General features: G+C 46.9%; 1 protein-coding gene across 1 annotated transcript in view; it reads left to right on the plus strand.

Moving 5' to 3' along the window:
* The first annotated feature begins 6,732 nt into the window (after positions 1 to 6,732).
* The window catches only part of ACBD7 (acyl-CoA binding domain containing 7), a 9,418-nt gene continuing 5,124 nt past the window's right edge, over positions 6,733 to 11,026 (plus strand). Inside the window, exon 1 of the mRNA XM_017529798.2 lies at positions 6,733 to 6,832. Coding sequence (XP_017385287.1) covers positions 6,821 to 6,832 — 12 coding nt within the window. The 5' untranslated portion in view covers positions 6,733 to 6,820. The remainder of the gene's footprint in view (positions 6,833 to 11,026) is intronic.

An 11,026-nucleotide genomic window follows, 5' to 3' on the forward strand; every position in this document is an offset into this window, starting at 1 on the left:
TTCCCTCTTGTAGCTCAGGCTGGAGTGCAGTGGCACGATCTTGGCTCACTGAAACCTCTGCCTCCTGAGTTAAAGGGATTCTCCTGCCTCAGCCTCAAGAGTAGCTGGGATTACAGGCACACACCACCACACCTGGCTAATTTTGTATTTTTAGTAGAGACAGGTTTTCTCCATGTTGGTCAGGCTGGTCTTGAATGCCTGACCTCAGGTGATTCACCAGGCTTGGCTTCCCAAAGTGCTGGGATTACAGGCATGAGCCATAACGCCCAGCCCATGCTCATTTTTTTCTTTAGCGTTCCTTCTACTTTGTTTCACATGTGTGCATGTGTTTACATTAAAATAATACAGATTAAATCTGATTTTCTTTCCACATAACACTTTTTCGTGTTTCTCAAATTATTACTTTACATATTTGATATCCTATACTGAGGAATCAGTTTTACTTTTTTTTTTTTTTTTCATTTTTGGAAACAGGGTCTTGCTCCTTTGCCCAGGCTAAAATGCAGTAGTACCATCTCAGCTCACTGCAACCTCCTCCCAAGCTCAAGTGATTCTCCCACCTCAGCCTCCTGAGTAGCTGGGACTGTAGGAACGTGCCACCATGCCTGGCTAATTTTTGTACTTTTTGTGAGACTAGATCTTGCCATGTTGCCCAGGCTGGTATTAAATCCTGGGCTCAAGCAATGCTGCCGTCCTGGCCTCCCAGAGTGCTGGGATTACAGATGTGCACCACCACACCCGGCCAGTTTTACTTTTTAATGACAGTTGTTTCATCCTGTAAAATGTTTGCTTTTTGAATATTAGATCGTTCTTTTATATTAATTCTAGAATTGGACTACTATTTGATTTGTATACTTTCCATTATTTGACAATGATTTAAGATTCTGAGTGATGGCCAGCTGTGGTGGCTCAGACCTGTCATGCCAGCACTTTGGGAGACTGAGGCAGGAGGATTGCTTGAGCTCGGAAGTTCAAGACCAGCCTAGGCAACATGATGAAACCCTGTCTCTACAAAAAATACAAAAAAAATAAACTGGGTGTTGTGGGTGCACCTGTAGTCCTGGCTACTCCTGAGATTAAGGCAGAAGGATTGCTTGAATGCAGAAGATGGAGGCTACAGTGAGCTTTGAGCATACCACTGCACTCCAGCCTGGGCAACAGAGTGACACCCTGTCTCCAAAACAAATAAATAAATAATTAAAAGACTGATTAATAAATTATATCATTAGCCACAATCTTTTGATGAAATAAATGAAGGTTCCAACAAGAAAATTTGTCAATAGAAGAATGTAAGAGAATTGTCCACCGGATTCTTCTTTCCCTTCATGGTATTCTGACCTTAGCTCTGTGTGTGTGTGTGTGTGTGTGTGTGACTGTGGGATCATATATAACAATAGTTATGTAAACAACAATCGGTTATTTTAAATCAGTTACTAAGAATAAACTTTAATGATGAACTGCAAAATGAATATTGAAAGCTCTACTAATTAGGAGTGTATAGTACTCCAAAGAATATCTGTGTCCACAGAGACAGTGTGAACGTCTGGAGTTTCAAGCAGTTAAGCAACTCCAAGGCCTCACAAAACACCAAAATCAAGACCAACATGATGTCAGCTCCCTGCAGCTCTAATGCCATGGACAACATTGCTAGTCTCAGAGGTCAGATGGCAGGTGTTATGAGTGGTGGGTCACTCTGTGGAGCAATAAACTCTAAACTTCAGCAAGCAATTCTACAGACTTAGGCAGAAGCCTGCGACTCCATTGTAAAGTGGAGCAGGTTGTAGGGAGCTCAGAGAAAGGAGGGAAGATGGAAAGCCCTAGTATCAACTGAACTAGGGTCATGGATGAGAAACACCCTTGTGAGACTCTCCCACAAAATAGGGAAGTCCTGGGGGCAAGGTCCTCCCTGTGCTGAACGGGAAGCTCCCTGGCATGGCCTTCTGTGTCCCACCAACAGCGTGTCGGTCGTGAGCCTCACGTGCTCTCTGGAAAAACCTGCCAAAGAGGACGATATCAGGAAGGTGGTGAAGCAGGCATCAGAGGGCCAGTCAGGGCATCCCGGGCTACACTGAGCACCAAGTCGTCTCCTTGGACTTTAACAGTGATGCCCACTCTTTCACCTTCGATGCCGGAGCTGGCATTGCCCTCAATGACCACTTACTTTGTCAAGCACATTTCCTGATACAATGAATTTGGTTACAGCAACAGGTTGATGGACCCCATTGCCCACATGGCCTCCAAGGAGTAAGACCCCTGGACCACCAGCCCAGCGAGAGCACGAGAGCCAGAGAGAGGCCCTCACTGCTGGGGAGTCCCTGCCCCACTCAGCCCCACCACACTGAGAATCTCCCCTCCTCATGGTTCCCACGCAGACCCCCTGAAGAGGGAGCTGCCTAGGGACCCCCACCTTGTTGTGTACCATCAATAAAGCCCCCTGTGCTCAGCCAAAAAAAAGGATAGGGAAGGTTTGCTCCCAGGAAATCTCTGCCAGGCCTCGCCTACGTGGCTATGTGGAAGCGGCCAAGGTTGTCAGGGAGCTCGGCAGCTCAGCAGTGCTGTTTTATGAAAACAGGGCAATTTGAAAGAGTTTTAATCCTTCCTTTTTATCCCCTTCCTCCCTTTCTTCCTCCCCCTTTCCCACAGGTACAATATTCATTGAATTGTAAGTGTTCTGGATAAAGCAGTGAGCCAGAGTTCTAAAGGAGGAGAAACAGTAAACAAAGAATGTAAACAATATAAGTTGTCAGATGATTCAATGCACTACAGAAACAAAGCAGGGGAGGCCGGGTGCAGTGGCTCATGCCTGTAATCCCAGCACTTTGGGAGGCTGAGGTGGGTGGATCACTTGAGGTCAGGTGTTCAAGACCAGCCTGGCTAACATGGTGAAACCCCATCTCTACTAAAAATACAAAAATTAGCTGGGCGTGGTGGCGCACACCTGTAGAACCAGCTACTCAGGAGGCGGAGGCAGGAGAATCGCTTGAACCCGGGAGGTGGAGGTTGCAGTCAGCTGAGATCCTGCCACTGTGCTCCAGCCTGGGTGATAGAGTGTGACTTTGTGTCAGAAACAACAACAAAAACGAAAAAGCAGGGAAGAGAAGAGGGTGCTGGGATGGGTGATAAAAGACATGACAGATGAGCAAAAGACTTGCAGGAGCAGAAGCACTGAGCCAGGCCGACCCTGGAAAGAGTTCTGAGATAGAGACGGGCGAGCAGGAGTGTGATGAGCCTGTTAGAATAGCCAAAAGGCCAAGTGGAGCTGGTGAGAATAACAGAAGACGGAGCGAGATGACCAGAGGCTCACAGACCAGACTAAAGCTATTTCTTGTCTCAAAGGCTTCCTGGATGTGTTGCCACATAGGCTGAGTCTTGAAGAAGGAGTTGGCTAGTTATGAAAGTGGGAAAAGAAGCTGGGTGCAGTGGCTCATGCCTGTAGTCCTAGCACTTTGGGAGGCCAAGGCAGGTGGGTTACTTGAAGTCAGGAGTTCAAAATCAGCCTGGCCAACATGGTGAAACTCTGTCTCTACTAAAAATACAAAACTTAGCAGGCATTGTGGTGCGCACCTGTCATCCCAGCTACTCAGGAGGCTGAGGCAGCAGAATCGCTCGAACCTGGGAGGTAGAGGTTGCAGTGAGCGGAGATCGCGTCACTGAGCTCCAGGCTGGGCGGCAGAGCGAGACTCCATCTCAAAAACAAAAAATAAGAAGAAAATAAGTGGGGAAAGGGTGTTCCAGACAGTGGAGTGGCAAGTATCTACAAACCTGGAGAAAGTGAACTTGAATTCCTTCAGTTACCTGGGGTAGAGCGTCCATGCCGGTGGGAAGAAAAGCAGCGAGAGATGTGGCTGAAGAGGTCAGCAGGACCTGGGCCATCCTGGAGGACCACATGTATTATTCAGAGAAGGAGAGCTAAATTACCCGTGCAGACAAGAGAGCAAAACCAACCCCACAGCCCTTACATCAACATGGTGCTGAGAATTAAGGATCAGATCGGGGTGTGTGCCTTTTTTTCCAGGTAATTGAATTTTTTAAAAAATATTTTTTTCCAGGTAACTGTTCATCTTGACAGTACTAAAGATTTAACGAAACCTCTATCAGAATCCCAATGGATGTTTCTTTATAGACAAAGAAAAATCTATTCTGAAACTTATGCTATGGATTTTATTTTATTTTTATTTTTATTTTCTGAGACAGAGTCTCGCCCTGTTGCCCAGGCTAGAGTGCAGTGGCGCCATCTTGGCTCACTGCAACCCCCCCTCCCAGGGGAAGGTTGTTTGAAGGCAGCTTCAAGCAATTCTCCCTGCCTCAGCCTCCCAAGTAGCTGGGACTGCAGATGCCCACCAGCACACCCAGCTAATTTTTGTATTTTTAGTAGAGACGGAGTTTCGCCACGTTGGCCTGGCTGGTCTTGAACCCCTGACCTCAAGTTATCCACCCACCGCGGCTTCCCAAAGTGCTGGGATTACAGGTGTGAGCCACTGCGCCTGGCCCTTTCTCGCGTCTTCAGACAAGACACTCATGGCTTGTCAATGAGATGGGGAATGGCAACACAGGAGAAGAAAATACTTTCAAAAGAGGTCTTTAAAGAAGATTCTGGATTTAGAGAAGAAAGCAGAGGACAATGTAGCATCCATCCCTCACCTCTTCCGTTTTTTTGTTTTTTTTTTTTTGAGACGGCGGTTGGCGGGGGGGCGGCTCAACCAATTCTCTTGCCTCAGCCTCTCGATTATCTGGGATTACAGGTGCGCACCACGACGCCCAGCTAATTTTTAGTAGAGACAGGGTTTCACCATGTTGGCCTGGATGGTCTCCATCTCTTCACCTTGTGATCTGCCGGCCTCGGCCTCCCAAAGTGCTGGGATTACATGCGTGTGCCACCGCGCCCGGTCCTCCTCTTCTGGTTTCTTTTTTCTTTTTTCGAGACAGAGTCTCCTCTGTCACCAGGTGCCAGGCCAGAGTGCAGTGGTGTGATCTCGGCTCACTGCAACCTCCGCCTTCCGGGTTCAAGCAGTTCTCCTGCCTCAGCCTGCCGAGTAGCTGGGACCACAGGTGCATGCCACCATGCCCAGCTAATTTTTGTATTTTAGTAGAGACGAGGTTTCACCATGTTGGCCAGGATGGTCTCGATTTCTTGACATCGTGATCCGCCCGCCTCGGCCTCCCAGGGTGCTGGGACTATATGCGTGAGGCACTGCGCCCGGCCGCCTCTTCCGGTTTCTTATGGCGTTGATAAGGCCAGAATGTCTCAGCTGAAGATATGGACTGACCTCAGCGCAGTATTTCCCGCTGAAACACCACGGACAGGATTCTGCCCCGCAGCCAGGGCTAGGCTAAGAGAGGAAGCACTGGCTGCGCTGAAGCTGCTGCTGGCCTCAGTACCCCACTAGACATTTCCCATCTTCCAGGACTTCAAACACAAACTGCCCAGTAGGTTTTTCCAACATTTTGCTTTTTGTCCTTTACTTGGAAATGCATTGATTTCACCACGAAAATATTTGTGAGCAGAGAAAAAAAGATTTTCATGAAAAAGCAAATATTTTAAAAATGTAGCTGTATGCAAAAACAAGCTGAAAGTTTGCTCGCTGCATTGTTGTGCGTTCAAGCTCAGTCCTTTGCCGACATTGAGTTTCTTTTTTCCCCGGGTCATCCTTCTTCACCAATGCTCCTATTCACGCGAAGTGTCGGAAATGAGCTCCTCGAAAGACCAGCCGATTTGGTTCCAGTCCTTTGGAAATGTGATAAAATGCAAGTCACAACTGTATTCGGTGTGTCTGCAGACTTGGAGTGACAGTGAGTCTGTTCCCCTGGAAAACTGGATCAAATTGAATAGGTGTTCAGTCCTGTGCCTTTACCATAATTAAAAACGAGTTAGGCTGGTTGCAGCATGTGTCCAGAATTTAGAAGTTTTTGCTTTATAAAGAGGAGAAAAGGTGCAAACCGCAGGCTGCTTTCACTCATGATAACCAGCCTAGAGGCAGCATGGGGGAGACGCATACGTCATTCACATTTCTAGGAATAAGGGACAGGAGGGAAGTATGTATAAAGAAGGAATCTTGTGCTTTGGGAGGCCGAGGCGGGAGGATTGCTTGAAGTCAGGAGTTCGAGACCAGCCGGGGCTACTTAGCGAGACCCCACCCCTTAAAAAATTTATATACATGTTTATATTTATTTATATTTCTAATTTATAAAAGTGTTCATTTATAAAATTTTAAATATATATTTTACATATATATAAAATTTTTAGAGGAAAAAAATAATATATATATACCTAGCAAGACCCCTCATTTCTCTTAAAAAAGTATATATATGTTTTTGATTTATGAAATTTTAATTTATAAAATTTTAAATATATATTTATATATATATTAAAAAATTTTTTTTATTACACATATAATTTAAGAGAGTTGGGGGGTCTCTCTACACATATATTTATTTTTAAGAAGGCATTCCAAAAACAAAACAAAACAAAACAAAACAAGGCATTCCAGGGGAGGCCTGTGCCCTGGGGAGAGCTCCCTGGGTTTCCTGTAAAGAATCTCTTAAGAAAGAATAGAAGAGCGAGCCAAGAGCGGAGGGGAGAACTCATTTAAATTCTCTCCTCTTCGCCTTCCCAGTTGCACCCTGGGGAATCCGGCTGGCGGCGCGGCTCACAGCCCAGCTCCGCCCCCGCGCCTGCGACCAATGGGAGGCGGCCGGGCCGGGAGCGCGACCAATGGCAGCGGCCGGCGGAGACGCGGCGCTTTAAGAAGCAGCGGGTGCGGGAGGGGCCGAGTGCCGGGGCCGCGGCGGCGGCAGCAGCAGCATCGCGGTCGATGCTACCATGGCCCTGCAGGTACCCGGGACTTGGGGAGGCCGGGCGGGAGGGACGCTCCGCGAGGGATTGCTCAAGTGGGGCTCGGGGTGGGCGTGGCGCCCCCCCCCCAGCGCTCGGCAGTGACCCGGGGAACACTCCCGCTGCTCCCCTAGCGCCCCCATGACAGTGTAGACGGCACCTGTGCCTGCTGACGACTAGCCTGGGCTCCCAGGGCAAACCTTCCGGACCCCAGGGGCCAGTGAGCTACCGTGAGCGAAAAAGCAGGCTAGGCACTAACGCCGGGGAGCACGGAGCCGGCCTCCTCCGCCCTCCTCTCTCAGTCTCTTAGAGGGAGTCGAGATCACTGGGTCTCACCCTCCCCACCAGCCAGCCCCCTTGCTCTTTGGGATCTCCAGGACTTCTTTTAGTGTCATACTGAGCAGAAGAGATCTGTGAAGCTCCGATTTAAAAATGCTATTTTACTGGTATGTTAAAAAAAAATTGTTGAGGGCGAAAAACTTTGGAAAAGATAATAAAGTAAATGATCATCATCAGGAATTCCTTCACCCAGACAATAACCACTGCTGATATTGTGGGGTCATTCCTAGTATGTCCTGGTATGGTTTTTCCCATGTGTGTCTGTGTATGACGTATGTCTACATATATACCTATGATGTTATTGTGTGTATATATAGTAAGACACGACAGTAATAGAGGTAGTTTCTCATCTTTAAATATTCTAAAATATAACTTTTTTTTTTTTTTTTTTTTTTTTTTTTTACTCTGTCACCCAGGCTGGAGGGCATTTGGTGCGATCTCCACTCATTGCAACCTCCACCTCCCGGGTTCAAGCCATTCTCGTGTCTCAGCCTCCCCAGTAGCTGGGATTACAAGCACACGCGACCAGGCCCATCTAATTTTTGTTTTTGTTTTTGTTTTTATTTTTTTGAGACAGAGTCTCGTTCTGTCACCAGGCTGGAGTGCGGTGGTGTGATCTCGGCTCACTGCAACCTCCATCTCCTGGGTTCAAAGAATTCTCGTATCTCAGCCTTCCCAATAGCTGGGATTACAGGCATGTGCCGCCGCTTCTGGTTATTTTTTTCTATTTTTAGTGGAGATGGGGTTTCTTTTTCTGTTGTTGTTTGGAGATGGGATTTTACTGGGTTAGCCAGACTGGTATCCAACTTCTCACCTCAAGTGATCTGCCCGCCTTAGCCTCCCAAAGTGCTGGGATTACAGGCTTGAGCCACCATGCCTGGCCTCTAAAATGTAATCTTTTACATGCACAAAATTTCATAGAAAGAACATGGCTCACTTCTTTAATGGTTTCAATCAGGCAAGATACTATCTTGGGTAAAAGTTATAATACATACTCCAGGGTCATCTGCGTTCAAATCTGTGCCTCACTTCTGCTTAGCCTGTGACATAGTTAATCTCTCCGTGCTTCAGTTTCTTTAGAAATGGAGGAGACATATATTAAATGAGTTATATGTATAACGCATTTAAAGCAATGTCTAGCATGTGGTAAAACTTCAATTAGGATAAGCTCATGATGGCACATTGAGTACGTTTTGAGACAGGGTCTCACTCTGTCACCCAGGCTGGAGTGCAATGACTGGAACTTGGCTCACTGCAGCCTCGACCCCCTGGGCTCAGGCAATCCTGCCACTTCAGCGTCCCAAGTAGCTGGGACAACAGGCACCCACCACCATACCTGTCTAATTTCTTTTTTTCTTTTCTTTTCTTTTTTTGCTTTCCCCAGCCAATCATACTGTTTGCAAGCCCAGTCTTCGTTTGCACAGAGGTGTAACTTTGTGACTTCACTTTAGCCTCTGGTTGCTGGCCACTATTCATGTAGGATGCACTCCCAGTAACCAATGGAAACCTCTGGAGGGTATTTAAGCCCCAGAATATTCTCTTGAGCCCCTTTGCTCGGCCAGCTCCCATCCTGTGGAGTGTACTTTCACTCTCTGTAAATCTGTTTTTGTTGCTTCATTCTTTCCTTGCTTTGTTTGTCCATTCTGTCCAATTTTTTGTTCAAAACGCCAAGAACTTGGACACTTTCCACTGGTAACAAGAATGTTTTGGAATTCAATGTACTAGCTCTGTATTTAAAGCTGCATCTCACCTATGAAAACTTTCTGATCCCCCTAAAGTCTGCTTGCTCATTAACCATCCAACAGGGATGTGCTTAATAGACTCAGACCAGGCTCACTCGACCCGCCAGCCGTCCGTGAGACCTTGTGGGTGCTGCCAAGGTGATTATTTATTGATTATTTATGAGTATTTGTGATTATTATTTATTTATGAGTATTTGTGTTACCCCACACAGCCTTTATGTTGAGCTCTAGTAAGTTCTGTCCATATTGCTGGGAGCAGCTTTCCCTGCCCCTCTGCACCCAACAAACACAGACCCAACCCCCCCAGCACAATCTCCATCTTATCTCAGGGGTGGCTTTTTCCGTACCTTCCCCCCGTGCAACCTCCTCTGTGTTCCAGAGCAACTGCTGCCTCTTATTTCTAGCAAGTCCCATGTGGCCCCCGTTGCCCTGTTCATCTCCCGACAGGCTATAAGCCTTCAAGCAAACTGCCTTGTTCATTCTAGGCTGCCTGTCAAAGGCCTGGCCTATCAGAGTTGTTCAGTAGGTTTGCTAATTAGTATGAGATGTGAGATGAGCTCTGGGAGGGCAGAGTCCATAGAACCAAATAAAAAATATTTAACATTCTTGGCCAGGTGTGGGGGCTCACGCCTGTAATCCCAGCACTTTGGGAAGCCAAGGCAGGCAGATCACTTGAAGTCAGGAATTCGAGACCAGCCTGGCCAACATGGCAAAACCCCATCTTTATTAAAAATACCAAAAAAATTAGCCAGGCGTGGTAGCTCGTGCCTATAATCCTAGCTACTTGGGAGGCTGAGGTGGGAGGATCACTTGAACTAGGAGGCAGAGGTTGCAGTGAGCCATGATTGTGCCACTGTACTCCTGCTTGGGTAACAGAGCAAGCCTCTGTCTCAAAAACAAAAAACAAAAAAACTGTGTTCTTAATCATCCTTAACCCCAGCACCTTCCCACTGAGCCTGACACTATCTTTTTGTGGCGGAAGCTGCATCTCGGAGGAGCTTTGTTTCTTGCGTGGAGTCCCCGGGCAGAGTGCCTCAAAGCTGCTAGTGAAACCTGAGTATCCTGGCCAAGGCCAGTGTTGTTTCTACTCCAGCTCATCATGGCTGCGATGGGAAAGGCCTCCTGCAGGAAGGCGAATCAGAACAGCCCCTCAAGGCAGGAATGTATTGTGTTGAGGTGCCAGAACCAGACAGGCTGAGCAGAGAGAATGATACTGGCCACTGCTCTAGAACTGGGTTCCTCCCTACCTGGGGAGGGAGAAAGAGCAGGGACCCCTGAAATGGCATGGGAAACTGTGTCAGGGCTTAGTTCTTCTGTACAGAGGGTCCAAGACTTTCATTAGGTATTTTCTCTCTCTCTCTCTGTCTCTCTCTCTCTCTCTCTTTTCTTTTTTTGTTTGAGATGGAGTCTTGCTCTGTCACCCAGGCTGGAGTGCAGTGGCAGGATCTTGGCTCACTGCAACCTCCACTGTTGGGTCCAAGCTATTCTCCTGCCTCAGCCTCCTGAGTAACCAGGATCACAGGTGTGTGCCACCACCCTCACCTAAATTCTTGATTTCACCATGTTGGCCAGGCTGGTCTTGAACTCCTGACCTCAAGTGATCCACCTGCCTTAGCCTCCCAAAATGCTGGGATTACAGGCATGAGCCACTGCACCCAGCCTCATATGGTTTTCAAAGAAGGCTTAGAATTCTAATTAAGGCTTGGCACATAAAAGGAGTGGAGCTGCTGTCATTGGAATATAATGTGAGACTTTACAGCAAACAGAACACCTGAGATGGCCCAGAAACCTGCAGATGAAGGTCCTCCACCCCTTCTGAATAGCCTTGTCCCAGAAGCCCTGGCCACTCATGTGGCCTTTTAATTTTGTTCTTATTGTAAACATAATCCGTGCACATTATAGAAAATTTGGAGAGTACAAAAACATTTTAAAACTACGTAACTTACCAATAATCAGAGACTATTACTATTTACATATGTTTAGTATACCTCTTTCTAGTCTTTATTTTTTTCTATACAACTTACAAAGCTGAGTGTATAAAAAGAATTTGTGTTCTTTGCTAAACCATAAACTAAAACTTAAAGTATTTCCTTTGTTTTTTTTTTTGTTTTTT

The sequence above is a fragment of the Cebus imitator genome, unplaced genomic scaffold (assembly GCF_001604975.1).
Source record: "Cebus imitator isolate Cc_AM_T3 unplaced genomic scaffold, Cebus_imitator-1.0 Scaffold61, whole genome shotgun sequence".
Lineage (NCBI taxonomy): Eukaryota > Metazoa > Chordata > Mammalia > Primates > Cebidae > Cebus > Cebus imitator.